General features: G+C 56.5%; 3 protein-coding genes across 8 annotated transcripts; 2 read left to right on the top strand and 1 right to left on the bottom strand.

Annotated features, from left to right (window-relative positions):
* Positions 1-7,185: 7,185 nt before the first annotated feature.
* Positions 7,186-12,918, top strand: CA11 (carbonic anhydrase 11 (inactive)). The gene is made up of 9 exons (XM_027080074.1): positions 7,186-7,709; positions 7,796-7,870; positions 8,626-8,768; positions 10,537-10,722; positions 10,954-11,049; positions 11,204-11,276; positions 11,381-11,535; positions 11,793-11,958; positions 12,716-12,918. The coding sequence occupies exons 1-9, from the start codon at positions 7,643-7,645 to the stop codon at positions 12,739-12,741; spliced, it is 987 nt and encodes a 328-aa protein (XP_026935875.1). The 5' UTR covers positions 7,186-7,642; the 3' UTR covers positions 12,742-12,918.
* An 88-nt stretch (positions 12,919-13,006) lies between these two features.
* On the top strand, positions 13,007-19,211 carry DBP (D-box binding PAR bZIP transcription factor). Its single transcript, XM_027080075.1, has 4 exons — positions 13,007-13,988; positions 14,883-15,293; positions 16,914-17,125; positions 18,712-19,211. The coding sequence occupies exons 1-4, from the start codon at positions 13,850-13,852 to the stop codon at positions 18,925-18,927; spliced, it is 978 nt and encodes a 325-aa protein (XP_026935876.1). The 5' UTR covers positions 13,007-13,849; the 3' UTR covers positions 18,928-19,211.
* Positions 19,212-19,387: 176 nt separating this feature from the next.
* SPHK2 (sphingosine kinase 2) lies at positions 19,388-27,563 on the bottom strand. Of its 6 annotated transcripts, none has more exons than XM_027080068.1 (7): positions 27,351-27,462; positions 26,333-26,479; positions 22,898-23,372; positions 21,894-22,043; positions 21,683-21,777; positions 21,476-21,591; positions 19,388-21,067 (listed from the first exon to the last, which is right to left on the bottom strand). In XM_027080068.1, the coding sequence occupies exons 2-7, from the start codon at positions 26,369-26,371 to the stop codon at positions 19,975-19,977; spliced, it is 1,968 nt and encodes a 655-aa protein (XP_026935869.1). In that variant the 5' UTR covers positions 26,372-26,479; positions 27,351-27,462; the 3' UTR covers positions 19,388-19,974. The 6 variants fall into 6 exon arrangements, with proteins under 6 accessions (XP_026935869.1, XP_026935868.1, XP_026935872.1 ...); XM_027080067.1 differs by lacking the exon at positions 27,351-27,462 and adding an exon at positions 27,017-27,130; XM_027080071.1 differs by lacking the exons at positions 22,898-23,372; positions 26,333-26,479 and adding an exon at positions 27,017-27,145 and having other exon boundaries at positions 27,351-27,563.
* Positions 27,564-27,657: the final 94 nt, after the last annotated feature.

The raw sequence follows: 27,657 nt of genomic DNA, 5'->3' as shown, positions 1-27,657 counted from the left end.
ATGTGGGGGACACAGGTTCGAGCCCTGGTCTGGGAAGATCCCACATGCCGTGGAGCAACTGGGCCCGTGAGCCACAATTACTGAGCCTGCGCGTCTGGAGCCTGTGCTCCGCAACAAGAGAGGCCGCAACAGTGAGAGGCCCGCGCACCGTGATGAAGAGTGGCCCCCGCTCGCCGCAACTAGAGAAAGCCCTCGCACAGAAACGAAGACCCAACACAGGCAAAAATAAATAAATAAATAAATAAATTTTAAAAATGAAAAAGAAATAGATGCTTTAGCCCAGGAATGACTCTAGCCCTTCCACTCACAGCTCATTAGTCAGGATTACAGTTGCACAAAGGCAGGAAAGCAGAATTCTCCTATGTGCCCAGAAAGAGAGAAGAACCAGTGTATTAGTTTTCTATTGCTGCCATAACAAAGTAACACAAATTCAGCTGCTAAAACAACACAGAGTTATTCTCTGACAATTCTAGAGGTCCAAAGCCCAACATGGATTTTACTGGGCTGAAATCAAGGTGTCAACAAAGCTGCATTCCTTCTGGAACCTCTAGGGAAGAATGTTTCCTTTCCATTCCCTGCGCCTAGATGCCACCTGCATTCGTTGGCTCATGGCCCCTTCCTCTATCTTCAAAGCCAATAATGGTAAGTCGAGTCCCTTTCACACTTAAGATTTCTCCTGCCTCTTCTTCTCTTTCTCCTCCTCCTCTTCCTCCTTCTTCTTTTTCCTCTCTTTTTTTATTTTTTATTGTTTTGCGGTACGCGGGCCTCTCACTGTTGTGGCCTCTCCTGCTGCGGAGCACAGGCTCCGGACACGCAGGCTCAGCGGCCATGGCTCACGGGCCCAGCCGCTCCTCGGCACGTGGGATCTTTCTGAACCGGGCCACGAACCCGCGTCCCCTGCATCGGCAGGCGGACTCTCAACCACTGCGCCACCAGGGAAGCCCACAAATCTAAATCTTAAAAAAAACAAAAAGAAAGAAAGAAGCAAGGATAGAGGCAAGGAGACTTAGCATCCATCACACAAGTAGCTGGCAAGTAGCCGGCCTTCAAACTTAGTTCTTCAGAGCTGAGCTTATCCAATCAGTAGCCACTGCCACATTGGTGGTGGGTGGATAACATATCCGACAGAGCAGATAAAGAATATTTCCATCATCGCAGAAACTTCTATTGGACGGCACTGCTCTAGAGACGATTTTCATGAAGTGCATGGCCTCTGGAGCCAGACTGCCTGGGTTCAAATCCCTCTCTGTTCCTCAGTTTTCTCATCTGTGAAATGGGGGTGGTGATGATGATGATAATGGGAAGTAACCCACAGGGCATATTATGAGGATTAAATGAATTAACATGTGTAGGTAATGGGCTTAGAACAGTGTCTGGCACAGAGTAAGAGCCATTGGAGTTTGTTTTTATTATTTAAACACTGGTGGCCACACATCCCCCAGGAGAGGCGAACCCAGGAGGTGAGAACACAGATCGGGAGGATTTTTCCCAGGCTCCCCCAGAGAGTTAAGAGCAGGGAAGGAGGGGCGAGGAGGCCAAGAGGGGCTGTGGGAACCACCCGGGCCCGGAGAGTCCTGGCCTTGCTCCCTCCTACGCAGGGGTTGGGGACGTAGGAGACAAAAGTGAGGAGCGGGGCAAGCCGCATATGTTCTTTTTGACCCAAACTTTGTTCCCAGTGCCTGAGACGAATAGGCATGAAATTCACATCTGGGACCCACCTCCGGCCTGGCCATTCCCTCCCGCCTCTGGGCATTGAGCCCAGTCTGTCTTGCTGCTATAATGGAAGCAGCACAGGTGGCTTCCAGAATTCAGAAGAGGCCCCTGCCCACCGCAGCATCACTGATGGCTTCCTGAAAGAGCAGACTCCTGAAATGCATATGAGCTGAGCACGAATTTGCCCAGCAGAGGAGGCAGAAAGAAAGGCCAAGTTAGAAGTTACAGTTTGTGCAAAGGTCCAGAGGCCAGAGGGCCCGGTGTGGTAAGAGAGGAGAAATGAGGCTGGGGATAGGGGGTAGTCAGGGCATGTGGGGCCTCTAAGACCAGGCTGAGGGCCTGAGTTTTTCCCCAGTGCCTCTGGGGAACCCTAGGTGGTCTATGACCAGAGGATCAGCCCTGTATGAGAAACAAACGTGATATGGACCATCACAGAGGTGGCTCCGTTCACTGGGCCAGCCCCAAGAAGGCCTTGAATACAGCCTGCAAGTCAGGAAACTTCTCTCAGAGGATGTGATGTCTGAGGTAGGTCTTGAAGGACAGAGGAAGGATTTGGACATGACAAGAAAGGTGGAGAGGTGGGGACTTTGTCCAGAGGTGCTGGGGAGCTATGGGAAGGCTATAACTAGGGGAGAAGTGAGGTCAACTCTGAATGTAGAAGACCCCTCCGGGGTCCCTGGAGGGTAGACTGGAGGGGGAGGGAGACTGCGGTGGGGGAGGGGCTGGAGGGAGGATCCTGGTGGGAGAAGATGAGTTCTGAGCCAGGGCTGGGATGTTATGGGGACAGAAAGAGGGTCAGGAAAATGTTACCTACACTGGAAGACTTCCTCTTACCCCCATGTAAGAAAATCTTTTTCTTAGCCATTTCTGAATGCAATGCCACAGTCCCTATATTTCATTTCATTCACTCACTTATTCATTCATTCAACATATTCTCCCAAATTCTCCCTGGGAAATGCTGGGACCAGGACCTGAGTCAGTCCCCGGATTTGCCCTGGAGGAGCTCCCAGTCTGGGAGGGTGAGGTAGGAGAGAGACCTGGGTACAGTCACATTGGTGTGATGTGTAATAATGGGGGCAGCACAGGGCCCAGGCTGAGAGGTCAGGGAAGACTTCTTGGAGGAGGTGAGGCCCTCCCTGGGCCTTGAAGGAAACCCAAGTGACTCCCAGGCTGATGGGAGGGGTGAGAATCTCTAGGGAGAGACATCAGGAGCATCGTCTCATTCAATCACGCCCGACTTCTCTCCTGAGGACGCCCATGTCCTTTATGTAGGGTGATGCCGGGGACCCAGAGATGGGTCAGGCCTGGGCCCTGGAGGAAGGGCACACAGGGACACAGTCCCTCTCCTAATGAGATCTGTGCTCTAATGGAGGTACCCAGGACATTGAGAAGGTCCACAGAAGACACAGACCTAGCCTGAAGGTCAGGGAGGGCTTCCTGGAGGAGGAGAGTCAAAGTGTGGGGAGAGCCTACTCTTCCTGTCATGTCAGTCTGTCTTCTCTCCCTCCGTGTATCTCTGGTTCCTTCATTGGCTCTCCCTGTGATGAGTTCCATGTCTTTCTCATGATGTCTCCCAACCCCTGGGGTAGGCGGCTATAAAAAATTACACAAACTGCACAGCTAAAAATAAGAGAAATTTATTCTCCCACGGTTCTGGAGGCCAGAAGTCTGACATCAAGGTGTGGGCAGGGCCACAGTCCCTCCGAAGGCTCTAGGGGAGGATCCATCCTTGCCTCTTCCAGCTTCTGGTGGCTCCTCGTGTTCCCTGGCTTGTGGTTGCATCACCCCAATCTCTGCTCTGTCTTCACATCACCTTCTCCTCTGTCTCAAATCTCCCCCGCCTTTCTTTTCCCTTTTTCTTTTTTTTAAGTTGAAGTATAGTTGATTTACAATATTCTGTTAGTTTCAGATGTGCACAAAATGATTCAGTTATATATATACATATGTATATATCTATGTAGATATATGTCTATATTCTTTTCTCCTGATTCTTTTCCATTATAGTTTATTAGAAGATATTGAATGTAGTTCCCTGTGCTATACAGTAAATCCCCGTTGTTTATCTATGCCTTTATTTATTTATTTTTTTTGTGTGTGTATTTTTTTGCGGTACGCGGGCCTCTCACTGTTGTGGCCTCTCCCGTTGCGGAGCAACAGGCTCCGGACGCGCAGGCTCAGCGGCCATGGCTCACGGGCCCAGCCGCTCTGCGGCATGTGGGATCTTCCCGGACCGGGGCACGAACCCGTGTCCCCTGCATCGGCAGGCGGACTCTCAACCACTGCGCCACCAGGGAAGCCCTATGCCTTTATTTTATAAGAACTTATCACTGGATTTAAGGTTCACCCAGACAATGTGGGATGATCTGATGTCAAGATCATTATCTTAATTACATCTCCAAAGACCCTTTTGCCAAATAAGGTCCTATTCACAGGTTCTGAGTGGGCATGTCTCTTTTTGGGGGGAGGGAGGCATCAGTCAACCCATGACATGTAGTGAGTTACTTCCTTCTCTGAGCCTCGGGGTTCTATCTGTATAATGGGGCTAATACTAACCCCCACCTGATGGGGCAACTTTGAGGGTTAACAAAACCTAAAGAGTGCGTGGTACAGCCCCAGTGTCTAGAAAACTCTCAATCAGAGTGGCTTCCATTTATTTATTTGGTTGCGCCGGGTCTTAGTTGCGGCAGGCAGGCTCCTTAGTTGCAGCTCGCAGGCTCTTTAGTTGTGGCATGCATGTGGATCTAGTTCCCTGACCAGGGATCGAACCCAGGCCCCCTGTATTGGGAGCGCGAGTCTTAACCGCTGCACCACCAGGGAAGTCCCTGGCTTCCATTTCTTATTGATTTATGTGTCTGTCAGAGCTGGGTTCTTCTGCCAGTCTTTTCCTGCCACTTCCCCATAGTCTCTGCACATATGTCTCCATCATATTTTCTCCATCCTTCTTTGCTTCCTTCCTGTATAACTCTGGGCAAGCCCTTTGAGACTTGGCTTACTCATCTGTAAAATGGGATAATAACATCTTCTCTTTCATAGAGAGGCTGTGATGATTACATGAGTCAGTTCATAGAAAGTGCTCAGAACTTTGCCTGGTATGTAGTAGGTACTTCATGTGCTGGCTGCTATTACTGTAATTATTATTATTACTACTACTGCTTTGGTTTCCTTTGTCTTGACTCTTTTCCCTGTCTCCGCAGCTCCCTCTGTCTTCAAGAGTCTCTCTTGACACATTCCTGCCTTTCTGAATAAGTGTCTCACCAACCTCTAAGCCTCACGGGCCTTTAAGAGTCCGTCTCCATTCCTCTCTCTCTTCCTCTCCCCACCTGTGATGGTTTTAAAATAAGCCCACATTCTTTGATACCCCTCTGTTCAAGAGGAGGAGCTTAATCTCTTTCCCTTTGAATGTGGGCTAGACTTACTGTTTCACCTCCAATGAATAGAATAAAGAAGTGGTGGTGTCAGGAATTCCCTGGCAGTCCAGTGGTTAGGACTCGGTGCTTTCTGCTGGGGCCTGGGTTCAATCCCTGGTCAGGGAACTGGGATCCTGCAGGCTATGCAATGCAGCCAAAAAAAAAAAAGGGGGATGATGTGTGACTTTGGACATAGGTCATATAAGACACTGCTCGCTCTCTCTCTCTCTCTCTCTCTCTCCCTCCCTCTCTCTCTCTCTCCAATCACTCGCTCTGAGGGGGAAGTCAGCGGCCATGTTGTGAGGACACTCAAGCAGCCCTATGGAGGGGCTCACCTAGTGAGCAGCTGAGGCCTCTTGCCAAGCACCATGTAGGTGAGCTTGGAAGTAACCTTCCAGCCCCAGTCAAGCCTTCAGATGACTGCAGCCCTGGCCAACAGCTTACTGCACCTTCACGAGAGACTCTGAGTTCTCTGTTGTTATCTGAGCCAGAGCCACCCAACTAAACTGCTCCAAAATTCCTACCCCTCAGAAACCATGACATAAAAAATATTTGTAGCTTTAAGCCACTGAGTTTTAAGATAATTTGTTGTGTGACAAGGGATAATGAATATACCTTTCTTTCTCGTGTTTTCTCTGTCTCTCCATTTCTGACTCTCCTGGGTGTCTCCATCTCCCTCCATCACAGGTCCTTGAATGTCCATCTCCAATTCTCTATCCCTGAATCACTCTGTGTTTCTGAATTCTCTTTAGTCTCATCCTTCATGTCAGCTGACCTGTTTCTGGGACTCTCTCCCCCTATCTGGGTCTCTCTGTCTCTGTCCATCTGTTGGTCTCTGTTCATACCTCTTTCTCTGCATGAGTGCGTCTCTTTATAGATGTGCACGTGTGTCTGCCTCGTTCTCTGTCTCCTCCTCTCTCTGCCCCTTGCTCTGGGTGAGTGTTTCTCTGTCGCTCTGTCTTTAGATCTCTTTTTCTGTTTCTGTCTCTCCCCACACACCTCCTGCCTGGCATCTTGCTCTTCCATCTTTAACCTGGTACGTGGGACTCTCTCTCTCCTCTCTCTCTCTCTGTCTAGGTCTCTCTGCTTCTATCTCCAAGTTTGTGTGTCTACATCTGTCTCTCTGTGGGTCTCTGTATCTCCTTCTCTGCCTCCATCTGCATCTGTCTCCTTTTGTATTTTTTCCCTGTCATCCTGGGGGGTCTCCCTCTCTCTGTATCTCTCTCTCTTCTCGGTGTGTATTTGTTTCTGTATCTCCTTCATTCAATGTATGTAAGTCTCTCTGTCTCTCTCTCTCCTGCTGCCACCACCTCCCCCAGCAGCCCCCCAACTGCCCCAGCCTGCCCTCTCATCTCTACCCTGCATCTCCCTCCACCACGGCTCTCCTCTCCGTATCCATCTCAGGCTCCCCTTCCCTTCCCAAGCCTCCACTGTTCCCTGACCTCACCTCTGCTCTCTCTTCTCTGCCTTCCCGGCTCCTCCAGCCTCTCTCTCTCCCTCTCCAAGTCTCTGCCTCCCCCTCCTGGTCAGCCGCCCACATCGCGCGCCAGTCTCCCAGGGGATCCCGCCGCCGGGTTAAGGGAGCCCCTGGCGGAGGCCCGAGTGATGCATTGGGCGGGGGGCTGCAGGCACTGATGCAGGCTCCAACCTGGGTCCCCGCGAGCTGGGAGACGCCGGATCCTCCGGGGCCAGCGGCCCTGAGAGGGAAGACATCCGAGGACTCTTCCAGCTCCACCTTAAGCGCCCCCCTTCCCCCTTCTGCGGAGGATGGAAACTGCCAGCTCTTGGGCCCCAGGTGTCCGGGCCACCCCCGCCCCCATGGCCCCAGCGCGGCTGGGAGCTGGGGACCATCCCCCCAACGACCCCTCCATCCTGCCCCTGGGGCATCCCACACACACACCCACGCCAGCCCAAGGAGGAGGGTTTTCTGCTGTGAGAGCTCCCCCCACCCCCAAACAACGATAGAAAAATTAAATAACAGCAAGAGAGAAAAGAGAGGGAGGGGGAGGACGGAGGAAGGGAGGAGAGAGAAGAGAGAGACGGAGAAACCGAGGAGGCAGGAGAGGAGGAGGTGGGGAGAGGGAGAGGAGCTGGAGGCCGAGCGGGAGCGAGGGAGGAGGAGGAGAAGGGGAGAGAAGCGGGATGGAGGTATGGAGTTAGGTGGCTTGCGAGAGCGTAATGAAAAGAGAACGAAGAGGGGGGTGTGGATTAGAGACCCAGAGGTAACCCGAGGGAGAAGCATAAGGCAGAGAGAGTAGGAAGATCGGGAGGTAGAGGGAGAAGGAGGGTTCGGGAAAAGAGGAGAGGAAGGGGAGGCATAGAGAGGGAGGAGAGGAGAGCGGAGTAGGGGCGTGGGGGCGTCTCAGTCCCCGGCTGCCTCAGTAACTGGGGAACTGGCACTCCCTGTGGGTAGGAGAGGAAGGCTGGAAGTCCGGAGGGGTCGGGGTTCCACAAAGAGAGGAAGAAGCTGAGAGAGGGCGGGCCAGGGCATTGGGAAGGGGTCGCCCCGAGGCCTCCCGGGGATGGGGGGTGCAGCTCGTCTGAACGCCCCTCGAGCGCTGCTACTCTGGGCCGCACTGGGGGCGGCAGGTAAGGCCTGGGGGTTGGGGCAGGAGCCCCTGACTGGGGTGGGGGAAGGGTGCCAAGGAGAGGGGTTCAGGCTGCTCTCTCCCCAGCTCACATCGGACCCGCACCTGACCCCGAGGACTGGTGGAGCTACAAGGATAATCTCCAGGGAAACTTCGTGCCAGGTGCAGCCAGGGCGGGGACCCAGGAGTCTGGGCTGCCGGGCGCTTTCTTCCTGAGACCCAGGAGTTCTCTCCTTCCCGCCCCCGACCCCCGCAGGACGCAGGAGTCCCATCCCCTTCCTTCCTCCCTCAGGAGGCCCAGCTTCTGAACCCGAGGGGCTCAGCATGGGACATTATACATTAGCATTTCAAGTAGTGAGTGGGAGGGAGTGGAAGGTAAGGGAGTGTGGGGCTGGAAAAGTGTGTGTGTGTTTCCTGGGAAAGAGGCAGGTAGGTCCTGGCTCCTACTGAGAACCAGAGGTTCAGTGGCCCCGTTGCCCACCTCGTCCAGCCCTCTCTTGCAATTCCTTCTCCCCACTACATTCATTATCCGGCTGTGGTACAAGTGAGATGAAAAGAACTACAACTCCCATGGGCTCTGGGGCAGGCAGGCACTGGATGGGTAGGCTGGCAGTCTAGGGGCTGCTGGGAGTTGTAGTTCCTTCCCCAATGACAATTTAAGATAGGTTTGATCAAAGAGACTTGGAGGTGTTGGGGGGGGGCGGGGCGGTCCTTAGGAAACTCCTCCAAGATTCTTCTAGGACCTAGGATTCTGGATCCCAGCCCCCTCCTCCCTCAAAGCCAGGAGTCCAGATTCCCAGCCCTTCATCTCCTGGGATCCAAGGAGTCCAGACCACAGCCTTCCCAGCAGATCCCAGCCTTGGGATCCAGTCCATATTTCTGACTCCCTTTCCTCCCTGCCCCACACCTGCTCCCAGGGCCTCCCTTCTGGGGCCTGGTGAACGCAGCCTGGAGTCTGTGTGCTGTGGGGAAGCGACAGAGCCCCGTGGATGTGGAGCTGAAGAGGGTCCTTTATGACCCCTTTCTGCCCCCGCTGAGACTCAGCACAGGGGGAGAGAAGGTAAGGGGCCCTGGAGGGCGGGGTTACCGAATCCACTGGGGCTGGGCCTGAGTGGAGGTGGGGGGGAAGGGCTTTCAGTTGGGAGGCTAGCCTTGGGGAAGGAGGCCTACAACACAACGGGTGGAGAGGAGGCTACTTACACTCCACAGTGGACCACCAATTGTTCCCTCCTCAAACATGGCTCCTCGTCTTCCCATCTCTTAGAATCAGTGGTAAAACAGACTCAGTGTGCCAGGCGCTGTTTTCAAACTTGATAAATCCTCTAATTTTCACAACAACCCCATGAAATAGGTACAATTATTATCCTTATTTTATGGATGCAGAAACTGAGGCACGGAGAGGTTAAGTTACTTACCCGAGGTCAAACACCTAGAGAGTGCCAGGGCTGGGATTCAAAGCTAGGCAGTGTGGTCCCAGAATCCATGCGTTTGCCCGCTTTGCAATACCATTTGTGGTTTTTTTTTTTGGCCGCGCCCCGCGGCATGTAGGATCTTGCTTCCCCCACCAGGGATCGAACCTGCACCCCCTGCACTGGAAGCGCAGAGTCTTAACCACTGGACCACCAGGGAAGTCCCGCAATACCATTTCTCATAAGAGGTGGCACTACCGTTCACTCAGCCAAAAGTCTCAGAGCTATTCCCCATCTCATTTCCTCCCTCACTCCCATTTCCCATCCATGTCCTTTCTAGTCTCCTTGCTAAACAGCATTTCACTTCTTGTCCCTCCACTGTTCCCACCATCATCTTGCACCTGGACTGGTGCCATTGCCTCCTTGCTGGCCTGCTTCTCTGCCTCCTGCAATCCATTCTCCATCCCACAGCTAGAGAGATGTTTAAAAACACAAACCAGATCATACCACTCTCTCCTACTCAAAATCCTTCTATTAGGACAAGTAATAACAGCACACACTTACACAGTACGTAGCATGTGCCTGGCACTGTGCCAAGTGTGTTACATATATTCAATTATTTAAATAAAAATACAAAATACCCCATCATTGCCCACAAGGCTGTGCACCATCTGGCTCCCATCACCACTCTCTCCTTTGCTCACTGGGCTCTGGTCCCACTGGCTTCTTCACTGTCACTAAAATAGGCCATCTCAGGGCTTTGCACTGACTGTTCTCCCTTCTGGAATGCCCTTCTCCCTGCTCCTTGCAACTAACCCCTCCTTATCCTTCAGGTCTCCATTCAAATGTCACTTCCTCATGGAAGCCTTTCTTGACACCCCACCCCCATCCCAATCTATGGGTCGTCCCCCCCTTTTTTTGGCTGTGCTGCTTACAGGATCTCAGTTCCCCGAGCAGGGATTGAACCCAAACCCTGGCAGTGAAAGCGCAGAGTCCTAACCACTAGACTGCCAAGGAATTCCCTGGGTGTCCTATTATACTTTATCAGAACTCCCAGTTCTCCCCAGTGTGAGCATAGGATGTAATTAACTAAGCATTTACTTATATGATTCAGAATTTATTGTCTGTCTCTCCTCCACTGGAGCAGAAGCTCCATGAGGCCCAGAATTTTTGTCTACTTGCTCATTGCTCTCTTCCTGGCATCCATGGCACATAGTAGCAGCTCAATAAATATTTGTTAATTAAATTCACCAGTATTGAGCACCTACCATGGACCAGCCCAGAGTCTGGAAAGACATTAGTGTTCAGACTATGCTGAATGATTAAATGTTTGTTGGCAGAGGGAAATGTACGAATGGAAAACAGTAGGGAAAAGGTCTTCTCTCTGCATCCCTGTGAAGGCCTCCACCTCTCCCACAGCTCCGGGGAACCCTGTACAACACCGGTCGCCATGTCTCCTTCCTGCCTGCACCCCGGCCTGTGGTCAATGTGTCTGGGGGGCCCCTCCTTTATAGCCACCGACTCAGTGAACTGCGGCTGCTATTTGGAGCGCGTGATGGAGCTGGCTCTGAACACCAGATCAACCACCAGGGTTTCTCTGCTGAGGTGATGCCTGATAACCTCTGACCCTCGACCTTCACCCTGAGTCGACCCAATTCCTCCCACCTCACCCTCCTCTTAATGCCTCATCCCATCCTCCTCCACAGAACTACCCCCGCAACCCTGAACACTAATCCTTAACCTGACTTGGGACCCCAAAGGCCCAGAGCTGCACCCATTGCCCATTCTGTCCCCCCTGTCTGCCAGGGGACCCCACTCTCTGTGCTCCCCTCGCAGGTGCAGCTCATCCACTTCAACCAAGAACTCTACGGGAACCTCAGCGCCGCCTCCCGGGGCCCCAATGGCCTGGCCATTCTCAGCCTCTTTGTCAATGTAAGCCCAGGCAAGATTCGGGAGGGAGGGGCTGGAACCTGGGGTCTGAGAAGAGGGAGGCTGGAAGGCCCCAGACTCCGGGGTCCTAGGGGAGGAAGGAGTTGGGGGCTTGGACTTCCGGGTTCCTATCTCCTCACCTCATACCTCCCCACAGGTGGCTGGTAGCTCAAACCCATTCCTTAGCCGCCTCCTTAACCGGGACACCATCACCCGCATCTCCTACAAGAGTAAGTCCCTGGGCATTGGAGGGTGGAGAGGGTGGGGCTGGGGTGTGCACAAAGGGGAGTTCAGCAGGGGCACCCCTCTTCACTCTGACCTGATATTCCCGCAGATGATGCCTACTTTCTTCAAGACCTGAGCCTGGAGCTCCTGTTCCCCGAATCCTTTGGCTTCATCACCTATCAGGGCTCTCTCAGCACCCCACCCTGCTCGGAGACTGTTACCTGGATCCTCATTGACAGGGCCCTAAATATCACCTCCCTCCAGGTGACCCTGGCAGCCCATTGCGCCCTCCCTGCCACCCCCAACCCGTTCCTTGGCCTGGGTGTCCCCTTGCCTCACCTACCCTCCTACCCCCGGTTGAGAGGGAACTGGAGGGGATTCGAGAGTCTGACAACCCTGGAGCATCTGGTGGGGGCTGCGCAAGACCCCGCCCACCCGCTCTCGGGGGCAGGGCTTCCTGCGTGACGTCACCAGAACCATTCATTATTCACTCCCAGTTTCCCACCCCGCTTCCACGGCAGATGCACTCCCTGAGACTCCTGAGCCAGAATCCTCCGTCCCAGATCTTCCAGAGCCTCAGCGGTAACGGCCGGCCCCTGCAGCCCTTGGCCCACAGGGCCTTGAGGGGCAACAGGGACCCCCGGCACCCCGAGAGGCGCTGCCGAGGCCCCAACTACCGTCTGCATGGTATGATCCAGTCTGCACCCCCTCCACGTCTTGGTCTAACCCGCCTATGTGTCTCCCCTTGGTGTCTCAATATGATACAGTCCTACCCCCCTCTGCTGCTCTGTATGATCCAGCCTCTTGAGCTCTCACTCGCTCTTTCTCCCTTCCCCCTTTGTGTCAAAGTGGTACAACCCACCTCCCGGTCATAGACCATTGCTGGTCCATGATTTGTCTTCTTCGCTGCTTGCAACTTGGTGTATAACCCGAGCCCCCTGGTTTCCTTGTGGTACGATCAAGTACTGGTCCGTGGTGCCTATTACTATGGCTTTCCGAAATGGTACAGCCCGAATCCTTTTCCCTGTTTTCATGTGGTACAACCCACCTCCCTTACTGAGAAACAGCATGGTACAATCCCCTTTCCCCCCCACTGCTTCCTCGTGGTTCAGCCCAGTGATCTAACGTCTACCTCTCTGGCTTCTCAACATGGTACAGCCCATACCCCCCACCCATGAATACCTTCACGTAGTTCCACTAAGGCTGAAACCGGATGTCCCTATTCCACCCTCCTGCTGCCTCCCTATGGTTCAGCCCAGTGCAGTAAAACCATTTCCCCCAGCTTCTCAACCTGGTACATTCCGGTTCCCCCTTCGCAGCCCTCCCTGTGGTAGAGCCCCGGGCGGCCCACCCACCCACCCCCATCCCCGCCCCCTGCATGCTCCCTTCAGGGTCCATCCTATCGTGCCCTAAACTAACGCCCCCCACCCGTGTCATCTTACAGTGGATGGTACCCCCCATGGTCGCTGAGACTCCCCATCGAGGATTGCGCCTGCCTTTCCCAAGCCTCCCCACAAGGGGGGGAGTCACCCCCAAAACAAAGCTATTAAAGGGACAGAATACTTCCTGTATCTCAGTGGTCTGATTCTAGGGGCGGCGGGGAAATATTTGGGTATTAAAGAATAGCAGCCTTCTTCTAGAAACCAAGCTCCGTCTTCCTAAACCCCACTACTCGGTTTTTTGGCTTCCCGTTTCCCGTCATTTGGATTCGCGGCTCCTTTAAGCGGCTCTTCTCCCCTCCCACCCCTTTACCCACCCTCCCCGTCAGGCAGCACGCGCAAAGCCATGTGCTTCCCCCTCCCGTCTGCCTCATTGGCCCAAACTGGGTCACGGTCCCGCCCCCAACGCCGTCTCCCATTGGGTGAATGTAGGTCAGGGTCCCGCCTCCCTCCAAAAGGCAAGGTAACTTCACGCACTGAGACCCTCTCTCGCACTCCCAGGACTTGGCGGATCCAGGGGTCCCATTGGCTGTGCGTCTAGAGGGGTCAAGACGCCATTGGCCCGCGCTTTCAGCCGGAGGGAGGCACGCGGCTGGGGTGCAAGGCCGGAGTCTGGCGGGGGCCGAGAGGAGGGGTGCGCTCTGTGGCGTCGGGTGTTTTGGTTTGGCTTTTTTTTTTTTTTTCCGCGAAAGAAGTTTGCTTTGGCCACGCCTCAAGGCAGCCGCCTCCTCCTGCCCTCTCCCCGGCCCTCCGCGCACACCTCTTGGTGCAGATTGCAAACCTCCTTCCTAGGAGAGGGCTGCAGATTTTGCAAGAGCCAGGCTCACCCACCTTGTAGAAGGAGCGCCTTGTGTCCCCTTGAACCCTCGGTTGCAAAGAGCCGGCCGCCTGATTTGATCAGCCCCTCACCCAGACTGTATGGTCTCCTGGGACCCTCTTGAGTTGCACGTTTCTGCACCGAGGACTGCAAATCCCCGTCGCTCCTAGGATTTGCAGTGTTCTGGATACTGGAGGCTTGCAAGCTACGCTCGCCCGCCCCTGGGCAGACACTCGCCCGAACCACAGGAGTGTGCTGCTGACTGGCAAGCCAGCTGTTCGCCTCTCCATGAACCCGTGAGCCTGCGGGCAGGTGCCGGGCGATGGCGCGGCCCGTGAGCGACAGGACTCCGGCCCCCCTGCTGCTGGGCAGCCCGACCGGGGCCCCCCCTGGCGGGGGAGCGCTGCTTGGGCTGCGGAGCCTTCTGCAGGGGACCAGCAAGCCCAAAGAGCCAGCCAGCTGTGAGTTCTAGCCCCCATCTCGCCCAACTCAGACACCCTACTCCCTTAGTGCCGGGAGGGTCCACAGCTACCTCCTACGTGCCAAGAGTCCATCCTCCCAACCTTTATCTACCCAAATATTATACTTAGGTGTTTAGGCCCCTAGATCCCTCAGCACCCAGGACCCAAAAGTACCGGTTCTCATGCCTGTCCACTCCCAGGATTCAAGACTCTAGGCCCCAGCCCCCTCTTCCTTTTGGTTCCGAGAGTCTGGACCCCTGGGGTCCAGGGAGAAGGGAGGGGGGTGTGTCGGATGCTCACACGGTTGTTACACGGGCTTGGGCGGGGCCTCCTGGGGTCACATGGAGTCTAGGGATGAGGAATGTGCCCCAGGAATAGAGCCCCTTCCTGCCCCTTAGAGTGTGGGGGCAGGGAAGAGGGGGTACAGTGCGCAGAGAGTGGGGGGGGGTTGTAGATTACAGAGGAATTAACAGAGCTGTCATTTTTAAAATCTCTCCTGCCCAACCCTCCACCTACCTCTGTCTGAACTTCCATCCCCCTTCTGTGTGTCTATCCCTTCCTGGGTCTCTGTCCCCATCTCTCTCTTTGCGTCCCTGTCCTCCCCTCTTTTTGAGTCTCCCTTCCTCTCTATCCCTTTCTCGGTCCGCCACCCCCGTCTCTTGTCTTTTCTCTCTGGGTCTCTCTCCCTCTCTGAGCCTCTGTCCCCTCCTCTCTCTGGGTCTTTGCCCTCCCTCCCGGGTCTCTCCCCCACTTCCCTCCTGCCCCCCCTCTCTCTGGATCTCTGCGGTGTGGGGCTCCATCTCCTCGTTCCTCGTGTCTCTCTCCTCTCGGAGTCGCTTCTTCATCTCCGTCTTTCTCCTCCTCCCCACCCTGCCCGCTTTCCCTGGCCCGCAGGTCTGCTGAAGGAAAAGGAGCGCAAGGCGGCCCCGCCGGCAGCCACGGTCCCCGGGCCGGGCCTGGAGCCAGCGGGACCTGCGGATGCCTCAGCTGGGGCGGTAGTGGGCGGCGGGTCCCCACGGGGACGCCCTGGGGCTGCGCCCGGCCCGGGTCTGTTGGCGCCGCTACTGTGGGAGCGGACGCTGCCGTTCGGCGACGTGGAGTACGTGGACCTGGACGCCTTCCTGCTGGAGCATGGGCTCCCTCCCAGCCCGCCGCCCCCCGGCGGCCCGTCGCCAGCGCCCTCGCCCGTGCGCACACCTGCACCCTCCCCAGGGCCCGGCTCCTGCGGCTCGGCTTCCCCTCGCTCCTCGCCCGGGCACGCCCCCGCCCGGGCTGCCCTCGGGGCCGCCGGCGGCCACCGCGCAGGTGCGACGGCTAGGGCGGGGCAGGGCCCTGGTTGGGCGGGGCTTGGACTCCAGAGGGCGGGGGTGTGAGAATCTGGGGGTCAGGAAGGTGGGACTGGGGCTGCATGCCCGAATTCCGGGTCCCCTAATTGGGAGATGTCGGGAGAGGAGTCCGGATTCTGTGTCCCCTAATGGATCAGGAACTGCGTATCCTGGACCTATAGGAGATGAGGGACTTGGGACCCCAAGTTCCAGGAAGCCTGCCCAGTGGTGAGGTCGTGTGAATTTTACGTGGGACATGAGGGACAAAGGCTCTGGATACTCGAGGAGTAGGGATTGGGGTCCCAGGACAGTGGAGTTATTTACTGGGGAGTGGACTGCACCCCAGAATTTGGACCCGGAAGCGGTGGAACTGGGGTAGGACCGGAAATCCTAGGCCTCTACGAGGGAGGAAGACGAGGGCCGGACACAGACTTCTGTTTCCCCAGGACAAAAGGGACTGGCAGCCCTGCCTCCTCGGCCCCCCCATCCCAGTGGAGAGGGGCTGGCGCCCCGGGTCCCGGAGTCCTTCAGAAGGGACCTTCATCCTGGGTCTTCCATTGGGGCAAGGACCGAGCTTTCTATATTCCTGGGGTAGGGGCTTGGGGTCCCAGAATCGTGTATATCCTAGTGGCGAGGACGTTTGGGGCCTGAGAATATCGAGGGGGTCGGTTCTCGAGTGTTCCCTAGAGAGCAGAGGGGTCTGGATCCTTGGCGGTTGAAAGGTTCGAGCTGGGAGACCCCAGGGAGCAAGAGGAAAGGTGTGCTCCATCTGGCACCTTGGGGTAGCCAGGGGCGGACTGCAGGTTGGGGATTCCTGTACACACCTGCTCCTGGTCCGACCTCCGGGCAGGACCAGGGCCCTCCCCTTCCCAGTCGCACATTCCCGCGCCACGTGAGTCCTCTCCTCCCTCCTCCGTGCTTCGTGCTTCGCGCACGCGCGGTCACGCGGGAGGGGGCGGGACTGGGGAACAGGAGGGCGCCCGTGGCGGCAGGGGGGCGGGGCGGGAAAGCAGGCGCCAGCACGTGACTCGGCCTTGAACCTGTGTCCTCGGTTGGCCCCAGCTGGCTCTCTCTTAAAGGTACAGGCCTCTCCTACGCTTGAACCAACCTGGAACCTCAGAGCCCTTTATGCTTCTTGTCCCTAACTGTTTGGACTTAGCAGCTCTTTAAAGAGCTAACCTGAGGTCTTTTCGGTGCATTAAATTCCTTTTCTCTGAACAGCGGGGGGTCTAGACTTTGTTTGGGGATTCAGTTAAGAAGGGTAGGACTATAGGGAAGGAAGCTAACGCTGTAACTCTGAAGTCCTGAGGTTTTAGAAGCAATAATTGAGGTTCCTGTGTTACTTAGGGCAAGTCACATATGATTGGGCCTCAGTGTTCCTGTGTGTAAAAGTGGAGCTGGTTTCATGATTTCTAAGCATCTTTGTGGCTTAAGGAACCTTCATATTTTATATTAGGGAGGTTGATCCCTGGCAGGCTTTATGTTAAACCCCATAAGGGCCTTCCTTGTGGTGGATATGATACCTGAGCAGGGGGTAGCCTCTGGGAACCCCCTCCCCAAAATAAATACACACTCAGGTGGCACATTCTATTTCCCCAAGGCCTGACCTCTCGGGACACACCCAGCCCTGTGGACCCAGACACGGTGGAGGTGCTGATGACCTTTGAACCTGACCCAGCTGATTTAGCCCTGTCAAGTATTCCCGGCCATGAGACCTTTGACCCTCGGAGACATCGCTTCTCAGAGGAGGAACTTAAGCCCCAGCCAATCATGAAGAAGGCACGGAAGATCCAGGTGCCAGAGGAGCAGAAGGTGAGCATTGCTGGGTGTAGGACGCAGGCTTCGTGGGTGCTGGCTCCAGAGCCAGCGGTGGCCCTTTCTTTAGTCAGACCTGGGTTTCTCACTTGGGATTAGCTCACATTCTCCTAACCTACAGCTAAGGACCAGTCCTCCTTGGCCAGGGGCTGCACAGGGACAGAGGTTTGGGCTTGAGATTTGTGCAAACCGTATCGTTGTGGGATTCGGACTCAGCCAGCACTGCTGGGACAGTTTTACAGGCTTGGAGCTTCTCCTGTCGGTTGGACCCAACACCCTCATTGGGGCAGGCTTCGGGCTCTACCAGGCCCAGTTGCTAAGGATAGCATCCTTTAGGAATGTGATATCAGCTTGTTTCTTCTGAGCAGCCAGCTAGGCAGGGGTTGGTCCTTGAATCTCTGAGCTGGGGCATCCTTCAGGGCAACTGCATCTGCCTAGGATGAAGCTTTGCCAGCCCCTCTAGGCCTTGTTTTCTGGACTCACTGTTAAGAGGCCTCAGGTTCTCATTAGCGGCCAGGGCCACATTCTGATTTGGGGTGCTTTGGGCAGTGACTGCATCTCTCTAGCATTCTGTCTTTGTCAGTCCTGGGTTCTTCCCTAACAAGAAGTACTTGGGCTTGTCTCACAGACTTTGGCGTGTCCTTGTGTAAGACACAACTACTTGAAGCAGTGAGTACTGGCCTGTAAACCAAATCTAGACCAGTGGTTTCTCTTGCCATGAGGCCTTGTTGCTAGGGAGTGGGTTTACCCTAGCTAGCAGGGACTAGGCTTTAATGAAATGGGGATGGAGGGGTATCTTTCAGAGCTCTGGGTCGTCCTTGTACTAAGGAGTGGTCCTCCTCCACAGCCCAATTCCAGGACTGGAGAACTCTAAACATAATGGTGTGGGGAGGTCTCAGGATAGGCCCATTTGCAACCAGGGACTGTTGGGGAGGAGGCAGCTCCCTGGCCTCTATTCAAAGCCAGTGGGTCAGAGACTGGCTGTGGTCACTGGGACCACTTATACCTCACTTTTGTTTGCTAATGAGGGGTGAGGTTGCCTTGGCAGCAAGGTCAGAAGGGCCCAGCTCTGAGAGGATTTTATGGGACACCAAACCCCATCACTAGGGAACCTAGGCTTTCCTTAGCAACCAGGATCTGTAAAGGTGATGTATAGGGCAGTGCTTTTCAATGGGAGAAGTCTTCAGACCCTGAAGGTCTTGTTGCTAGGGAACAAGAATCCTTAGCAAACCGGGAGCTAACTGCAGGCCTTTTGTCAAGTGAGAAGAGCTGGGCCTCCTCTGCACAGTGGAGACTTGAAGCTCAGTTGCTTGGGGTGGGAGGCTATCTCATGCCTTAGCTGTTGCTAGGGGCCTGCTGTCCATAGCAGCCGGGGCCCTAGAAGGCCAGATCCTTGGGTACCCATTCAGGGGAGATCGGGTATCCTCTAGGCCCCACTGCTGGGTGAGCAGCAGCCCAGGGTGGGGGTGGGGGGTAGGTTTCTTAGGTGCACTCTGGTCCTTGAAGTCAGAAGCAAAGCTCCTCCTCCCTTCTCTCGCTGGGCCGGGGCCCCTCTGGACCTCAGTGCTTTCCCACCCATCCAGGATGAGAAGTATTGGAGCCGGCGGTACAAGAATAACGAGGCAGCCAAGCGGTCCCGCGACGCCCGGAGGCTCAAGGAGAACCAGATATCGGTGCGGGCGGCCTTCCTGGAGAAGGAGAACGCCCTGCTACGGCAGGAGGTGGTGGCCGTGCGCCAGGAGCTGTCCCACTACCGCGCCGTGCTGTCCCGCTACCAGGCCCAGCACGGAGCCCTGTGAGGCCGCCCCCACCCCAACAGGTGGAGCTCTCCTCCGCCTCACTCAGACTTGCGCCCTGACGCCCTCTTCCCTCCCCGCCCTGTGGCCCACGGGCCGGCCAGCTGGGTGCCCCAGGGATGTGATGATGCAGATAAATACATTTATATTTTTAAGAAAAAGTGAGCCTCCCCGCTCCCTCGCGGGGGCGGGGAAGGTCCTCAGTGTGTGCCCCCCGGCACGTCGGGGACCCCATCCTCCCACCGCCTCCGTTAACACGATCCTGAATAAATCTTGAGAACCCCAGAGCCAGCTGTCGTGGGGGAGGAGGCAGCTCCCTGGCCCCAGTTCAAGGCCAGCGGGTCACGCTGGCCGCAGTCCACGGGCAGGTCTGGGCTTCGGTCCATAAAAGGCAGGAGCTGCTGGAAGTGCCTAGAGTCTGTTCCCTCCCACGGGTTGCTGGATGGAGGAAGGGGCGAGGGCCTGAGAGGAATGAAGCCACTACCTTTATTGCATAGACCTTTTCAATTGCTTTGAAGATTGGGGCTGGGGGACGCACAGAAGACGGAGGAAACGAACTTCCCCGCCCCCACCCACGGGGGGAGGGACATTAGTGCAAATCGGAGCGCCGCCCGGGGAACTTGCCCCTCCTGGGCTGATTGGCCAGCTTGGTGGAGACACCGGAGTAGACGGGGCCGGTTATCTAAGGCCTCCCCAGCCCGTACATTCCAGGTCACGTCACTGGACTACGCGTTAAGACAGGCTCCGCCCTCAGCCGACCTGGCTTTCTACGAGCCGTTCTCGAGGGTCTGGAGAACCCGCCCTCGTTGATCAGGCACTACCCTTGGGGCGAGCCCATTTCTCCGTGACCGTCAGGACCCCAACCCCCGGAATTCGGGACATCCTCCAGCATCACCTCTGGTCCCCTAGGGTAGGGCGCAATCCTGAGACCAGGCAGGACCACTGTAGCCTCCGCCCTGACTCTAGCAGCCACACCACGACCCCTAGCTCAGGCTCCGCCCCCTCAGGAATGTAAGCCCCGCTCCGGGAGAGTTCCAAGCTTGGTTGGAGTTAAGGCTCCCGCCCAGGGCAGCCTGAAGGACCCGTGAGCAGAGTACCGAGGCCGGGATGCACCTGCGCCTGCAATGGCCCATACTCCACCTGCTCCCCGTCCACCGTGAGCACGCCGCGGGGCGTGAGCGGCTCAAGGCGGAAGGCACGAGCCGCAGCGTAGCCCAGCTGCGGACAGCCCAGGCTGAAGTGGCTACCGCGCTCCATGGCCAGAAACAGGCGCAGGAGCGCCGCCCGTGAGATGCCACCACGCACCCAGCACAGGTGCACCAGGCCGTCGTCAAAGCGCGCGTGGGGCGCTGCCACTAGGTCAGCCCCCAGGTGACTGGGTGAGATGGCCAAAATAAGCACAAAGTCCCCCTCCATTGTCACCCAGCCTGGGGGTAGTGGAGCGCCTAGAGGAGGGAGCAGGTGGTCAGGTGGGCCCCCAGCAGAGATGGCTACCCGGGCATCAGGGGTGGGAGGTGGGAGCCCAGAGGATGCTGGCATTTCTGAGGCCCCCTCGGTGATGGGTGAGAGTTGAGCTGCCTTGGGGGAGCCAGGCGGCGAGGGCAGCAGTGGGTCTGGGGACAGTGGAGCATCCCCGGCCCCACCCCAGTCCCCAGCCAGCTCTGGGCCCCCACCGTTGAGGGACAGGATGGGCAGGGGTTCAGGTGAGCCAGGGGAGGTCAGGGCAGGCTGAGGCAGGGGCAGGGGCAGGTCAGACACTGAGCGGTGCAGGGGTGAGTGGGCCACGGGTGGAGCTGGGCCGGGGGCTAGGGTCAGCTCTGACTTGGCACGTGGCAGGCCATGGGCAGGGGCGGGTGAGGCGGGCTCCACCGTGGCAGGGAGGTAGGAGAGGCGGCCGCGGTAGGTGTGCAGTGTGGCGAGGCCCAGGACTGTGCCCAGCGTGAAGCGAGCACTGCCCAGGGCCCTGAAACGCTCGCTCTGGATGTCCACATCTGACACAAAGCCCCAGGCCACAGACAGGAAGGAGAAACAGCGGGAGCCGGAGGCCAGAGTGACGGAGAGCAGGTCCAGCGGGTGGCTGCCACCCCGGCAGAGCAGCAAGGAGCAGTTGAGCAGCAGGTCAATGCCCAGGGCCGGCTCAAACCTTCACAGTCAGACATGGACGGATACGGTGGGAAAGAGCAAACAGGCTGGGTGAGATACACAGTGCCAGGCGGGGAGGAGAAACACACAGACGGGTGGGGCAGCAGACAATGGGGAGAGGAGGCCGGGCATGTCCTGGGGCCTGCCCGCAGCCATTTGGCCACCTCCAGACGGACTCTTCTTACTGAGCCAGGTTCCCTGTCAGTTCTTTCATTCCATAAGCATTCACTGAGTGCCTCCTGTGTGCCAGGCACAGTTCTAGGCACTAGGGAGACAGCTAAGAACAAGACAGGCAAAAATGTCTGGGGGGTGTGGGGAGCATCCCTCAGCCAGACTGACCTGGCTGAGGGGAAGATGTGGTGCAGATGTACCAGGTCCCTGTTATCCCAGGAGGGCTCCTCCCACCTACCCCCCATGCTGGTTCACGGCTCCTGCCAGTGCGTTGCCCGAGCCACAGGGGAGGATGCCCACGGGGGTCTTCACGGCCTCTTCCCAGTCAGGGCGTTCTAGGAGTCCATTCAGTACCTGAAGGGTGGGAGACCAGACACCTGCATGTTGGCCCTGGCCTCCGCAGTCCCGCAGGGCTCAGGCTTGGGGCAGGGTGGTCCTACCCTACCTCATACAGCAGCCCATCTCCGGAGACGGTGACGATGCCATCCCACTCGCTCAGGCTCAACCCCTGGACCAGCTCCCGGGCATGGTTATGTCGTTCTAAGGTGGGGAACCAGGAAGTGAGGCAGGCTGTTCCATCCCTGACCAACCACCACTCCCCAGGACTCAGGAGTCCTAGCCCCCAGCTCCCGCCTCTATCATGACACTGCCCTTACCTGTCTGGATGAGGTTGAAGGACAGCCCCGCTTCAGAGATCATGGGCAGCACATGGTTCTTACACCACTGCCAGGCCAGGCCCCGCCCCCCAAAGGGATTGACCAATAGGAGCAATCGGGGAGGCCTTGGCAGAAGGTCGGGGGTGATTTCTGCAGAGAGAGGAGAAGGAGTCTACAGAGGTCAGGGCACCAAGCCCCTCACCTCAGAACCAGTAACTGCAAATAGCCTCCAGTGGAGGTGGTGGAGGGCTGGCATCAAAACCTGCTGGGAGTTGAAAGTTATTTTTTCCCCGGCCTCACCAGCTCAGGCCCAGGTGTACAGCCCGCCCCCCTCCCAGGTGCTGAGACAAAGGCAGGGATCCGGTGTCTAATCCCAGAGCCCTTTGGACTCACGGGGGGGGGGGGGGGGGGAGCTGTGGTTTCCACCTTCCACACCCCCAAACACCTGGAACCCAGGAACAGGTTACTCCACTGTGAGGGCCTCACCCCCAGCCAGCCAGGACCAAGGAAGGCCTGCCGGCTGGGGACCCTGGAACCTTTACCTTCCTGTGCCAACTGAGTACCCTAGGTGGGGGCCTCTGCCTGAAAGCCTCCTCTGAATCCCCACAGCTGGATTAGATGCCACCTCTGGGCTCCTGAGACGCCCCAGGGGACCTCTGCGAGTGCCTGTCATCCAGGGTGGTGACTGAGCATATCTCACTTGGCTGCTCTCACCAGCCCGGGAGCCTCTGACTCATCTGTGGTCAGGACCCATGAAAGGGGGGAGGGGACAGAGACAGAAATCTCATGAGAGCAGCAGACCCAAATCCTTCTCTGCCTGGGATTTTGCCTTCTGTGCCCATCCCTGTCTGTGCATCACTCTTGCAGTATGAACCCAGAGAGACACATCACACAGACAGACACACAGAAAAGTAGAGACAGAGATGCCCACAGAGATGCCGCAGAGGGAGATCTGCGGAGACACCAAGGTGGCCTTAGGACAGAGAGGCCGCCCAGTGCCTCACCCCCGTCCCCAGGTAGTGGCAGTCCGCGGAGCAGACACGTGAGGGCAGTGGCCCAGCGCTGGGCCTCAGCACGGTTCTCCTCGTAGGTGGCCGCCCCGTCGGCCCGGAAGGTGCGTGCAGCTCTGCGCCGGCCCCCCCGCCGGCCCCTCGGGTAGGTGTAGATGCAGAAGTAGGCTGCTGAGTCTGAGGGGCTTCGGCTCCGCAGGGTGCAGCAGCCTGAGACCTCAGCCAGCAGGACCAGGCCACCCCGGGGCCGGGCTTCAGGCTTTGGCCGCAGCCGTTGTATGTGCAGGGCTTGTGGTGTGAGAGTGAGGGCGAAGCGTGGGCCTCGGGCTGGGTAGGAGCCAAACTCGCCATGCAGGAGTGGGGTGCTGGGGGTCAATGGCAGTGGCGGTGGGGGGGCCATGGCCTTGACCCTGTCCAGGGCGCTCCTAGGCCTGTGGCCCCAGCTCCAGGTCAGCTCCTGCTCTGGCCTCTGTGGGGAGGAAGGAGGGTAGGAGTCAGAGTCCAGGACCCCCATGGTGGGCAGAGGGAAGCAGGGGCAGGGCCTGTGGATAAGAGGAGACAATGAGGGGTGCTGACAGGCAAGATGGGAGCACCAGACAGGCCCAGACAAAGTGTGGGAAGACTGAGGACGCAGGGCAGAGGTCAGCTGGCCAGGAAGGCCAGCATCCTGGAGGGTCCACACCCAGGCATGCAAATATTCATTCCTTTATTCCCCAAATATTTATTCAGTAGTATGTGCCAATCATGGTGCCAGGCCCAGCAAACACAGCAGGGAATAAAACAGACAAAAATCCCTGCCTTCGTGGAGTTTATATTCCAATCGGAAGACAGGAAAACAAGATAGACATAAAATACATATCGTGTTGGATGACAATTAAGGACTTTGGAGAAAAATAATGCAAAGGAGAGAGATCAGGATGGTGGAGACATATAAATAGACATACAAAGGTAGAGAAAAACACAACAGAACACACACACACACAAACACCCCCACACACCTACACACAGTCAACTCCAGATGGAGAAAGTAACAAGGAAGAGGCACTGAGACACAAAGAAAAAGGTCTGAGAGCCAGAGAAACACTGAGAGGAGACAAACAGCTTCAGTGAGATGAAACCTAATATAATGAAAGATACTTAGGGAGCAGAGTGAGAGTTTAGGGGCTCCAGAGGCCCTCTGAGAGTCAGACAACAGAGTTAGGAGAGAAAGAGCAGACAGGAGAGGCAAGAGGTAGGGGATGTAGTAGCTGGGGAAACTGAGAAAGGGGTGTGACATGGAGCAACTAAGGGGTCAGAGAGGTAGAGGAGCCACACGCAGGCACCTGCAAGGGACAGGAGCCAAGAGCTGGACCTCAAGCACTGACCTGGGTGTCTGGCCGCCTGCTCTCCAGGGAGAGAGTGGGAGCTGGGCCTGAGGTCCCCTCCCCCTGCCCTCTGCCCAGTTTCTGCCTCCTCCTTCCAGCTCACCTTTGTTCCCCACTGCCCCGCCCACCCAGTCACCTATCAGTCCTGCCCCTCACCTTCCCCAGGCGCAGAACTGCCCCAGACACACCCCCATCTGTGGACTCACTCTCAGGAGCCACCTCTGCCCCCTACCCTGGGCAGCTCTTCAAGCCCCACCCCTAAACTTGCATTGACTCCCCCCCCCACTTAGAGCCCTAGATCTCCCCCAGTTCTGGGGCCTGCGCCTTGGTCCCTAGGTCCCCAGGTCTCTGGCCTGGTCTCCATTCTCTCCACCCTCCATGTACCCCAGACCAGGGCCTGGGTCTCCATCCATAGGTCCCCCCAATCCATAAGCCTGAGTCTCTGTCTCCGGTTCCCCGGGTCCCGGCCCTCCATCCCCACCCCAGTTCCAGACCTGGGTTTTCATTCCTGGATCCCTCAGTCCTGGTTCTGGCTCTCCATCTCCATCCCACACCCCTAGTACCCAAGTCCCGGGCCTGCGTATCTGTTCCTCTTGCTCCCTCAGTCGTCCTAACTCGGGTCCCTGTCCCGACACCCCAGACCCTCCTCACACGCCGGATCCTCCTCCAGGCGGCCACTCAAGTCAGCACCAACTGCCCCCCATCAGACCCAGGGGTGGGGGGGAGGGTGTGCATCCGCTCAGCCAATGGCCGCGCGGCCGGCCTAAGTTGCACCAATAAGAGCGTGCGGGGGCGGGGCCAGCAGACTCGCGAGCTTGGCGCAGGGGCCTGCCGCGGGAGAGCGGGAGAACTGGGCGGGGTAGCGCGCTTCGCGAGATCAGCCGCCATTGTAGGTGAGGGCACACGCGCAGCAGAGGCGGCTTCACGGGAGCATGGCCAGAGCCCCTGTCGCCATCTTTGTTGAGGGCAAGTGGGCCTCTCCCATCCTTTGACTTTATAAAGAGAAGGGGCAAGGGGGAGAAGGTCTTTAACTGCAGATAGAGAATGACCCTAACACAGTTAACAAAGACCCAGAGATATGCAAAAACAGTAAAAGGGAACAGTGAACCAGAGTCAGAGGCAATAAGAGACTTGAAGAGAGAGTGTTGTCTCTTTTTCAGACAGTTACAGAGAGTCAGAGAGATAGACATAAAGAAAAGCAGAGATACAAACAAAAAGACAAAGACAATGGAATTAAGAATGTGCAAGGTGGGCTTCCCTGGTGGCGCAGTGGTTAAGAATCCGCCTGCCAATGCAGGGGACATGGGTTCGAGCCATGGGTTCTACATGCCTCGCGGCAACTAGAGAAAGCCCACGGAACGAAGACCCAACGCAGCCAAAAATAATAAATAAATAAAATAAATAATAGATTTTAAAAAATGTGCAAGGTAAGGACATAAGAAAACCCAGAAAATGATGGACACAGCGAGACATGGGGACAGACACTTTCAGAATGAAAACCAGGGAGGAGAGGCTCATTAATTCACAAACTATTTACCTTGGGCACAAGCTAGCGTGGGGGCAGCATGACATAAATATCTGCCCAGTGAATGACCCAGTTACACGGTAAGACGGAGACTCAGGAGAGAGACTGGGAGTATCTGAGAGAGACCTCTAGGTCAGGGGTGAAGGACAGAGAGAATATTAGAGGCTGAGAGGAACTGAAGCCAAGAGACAGAAAGCAAAGATGTTGACAGAGATACAGAGAGGCAAAGACACGATGAAATTGAAAGAAATCATGGCAAGAATAATATCAGGTGACCAATCAATGTACCTAGTGTTCAACTGAGAACAACAACAGCACCAGATAACATGTGCCAAAAAGTAACCCGGAGAGAGGGACAGAAACCCAGAAAGATGGAGAGACAGGGAAACACAGTGCGTGTGCTTAGGGCTCCAGGGGAAAGAAAGACAGATACAGTAATCAAAGAGGCCGGGACTCAAAGACCAAGGAACAGGGTCAAGGAGGAGAGAAGGAAACTGTGTTCCATCGTATGGTGATCTGGACTTTCAGATGGACACTTACCTGGTCCTGCTGCTCCTCTGCTTCAAGGTGTCCATTCATCTGCAGGCCCTCTGCTGTGTTATCACATCAGTAAGACCCTGGCCCTGGGTCGGAGGCCATGGGAAGGTGGTATGGACAAGGAGTCAGGCCTCATGGTGCAGGCCTGGCCTGTAGGAGCATGAAGGGCAGAGGAAAGGAGGCCAAGCTAGCAGTGCTGCAGGGCTTCCACGAAAACAAGTGGACAAGTCAGCTTCATCACTGCCCCAACCAGTCCATCTGGTCCCATCCAGTAAAGGCTAATAACAGCAATAGACGCCCCTTTTTGCAGATAAGGAAAGTAAGGCACAGAGAAGTTACACGACTTGCCCCAAATCACAGAGAGGTTGCCCAAGGTCACACCATTAGTAAGTAGCAAAGCCAAGAATTGAATTCGGTTACAGATGGTATCACCATCTTTCTGTCTCTTCTCCTCCTTGGATCTCTACCTTCCCTCTCTTTCTAGGTCTTCTAACTCCCCGGGTCACCATTTCGCCACCCTTGGTCTCTTTCCACTCCCCTTCTGGGTCTCCATTCCTCCTCCTCTTTGAATCTCTGTCTCCCTGAGTCTCTCCTCCCCTCTCTTTCAGGAGTTTTTTACTCATCCCTCTCTCCACCCCATCCCCCAAGCCCCGGGGGCCTCAGTTTGCCTCCTCTGTGCTCCAGTACCTTGCACGTCCCTCAAACCGAACCCGCTGGGCCACTTGAATCTCTCGGCTGGGAAAAGCAGCCTCCAGGTAGCAGGGGCTGAGTAGGGTTCAGGGAAGGGCCATCTGGGGGCAGAGGGAGAAGCTGAACCTAAAAGGTGGAAATACAGAATGCCATAGACTGGGCTGCAGCAAGATCTCGGATTAGACCTCAAGTAAGACTTCCCGAGCTGCGGCCGAAGCTGGGAAGCGCAGCACGAGATAAGGCAGATGTGAGCCTGATAGGGAAACGCCCAAAGCCTGAGGTCAGAGGTTTCCCGAGGTCCCGACTAGCCCCGCCAGCCCCGCCTCCTCACCTCCAATACTCGGCCCTCTAGGTCCTCCGGGAGCCACAGAGAGGCCTTCGGCGTCGGGCCAGAGCGTCACCGCACGACACGTCTTCCTAGCTCCGCGCGACATCTCTCTGGCTCCGAGATCCCCTTCTGCCGGAAGACTATCAAGAACAGGGACTGGATAGGGCCAGAGAGGCCTCCGACGTGCTGGCCCTTCCCTCCTTGGCGTAGCGCTTGTTCCCCTTTAGATGTTCCTCCACCCAATTCCGGAATCGCCCATCTAGCTGGTCCTCCGATTCACCATAGAGAGACATGAGTCAAGGTAGAGCGC

The sequence above is a fragment of the Aethalodelphis obliquidens genome, unplaced genomic scaffold, assembly GCF_003676395.1.
Source record: "Aethalodelphis obliquidens isolate GAN/ISIS:26980383/991018 unplaced genomic scaffold, ASM367639v1 scaffold43, whole genome shotgun sequence".
NCBI classification, from domain to species: Eukaryota; Metazoa; Chordata; class Mammalia; order Artiodactyla; family Delphinidae; genus Aethalodelphis; species Aethalodelphis obliquidens.
Note: the sequence above shows the minus strand (reverse complement) of the source record. Positions and strands in the feature narration are given on the sequence as shown.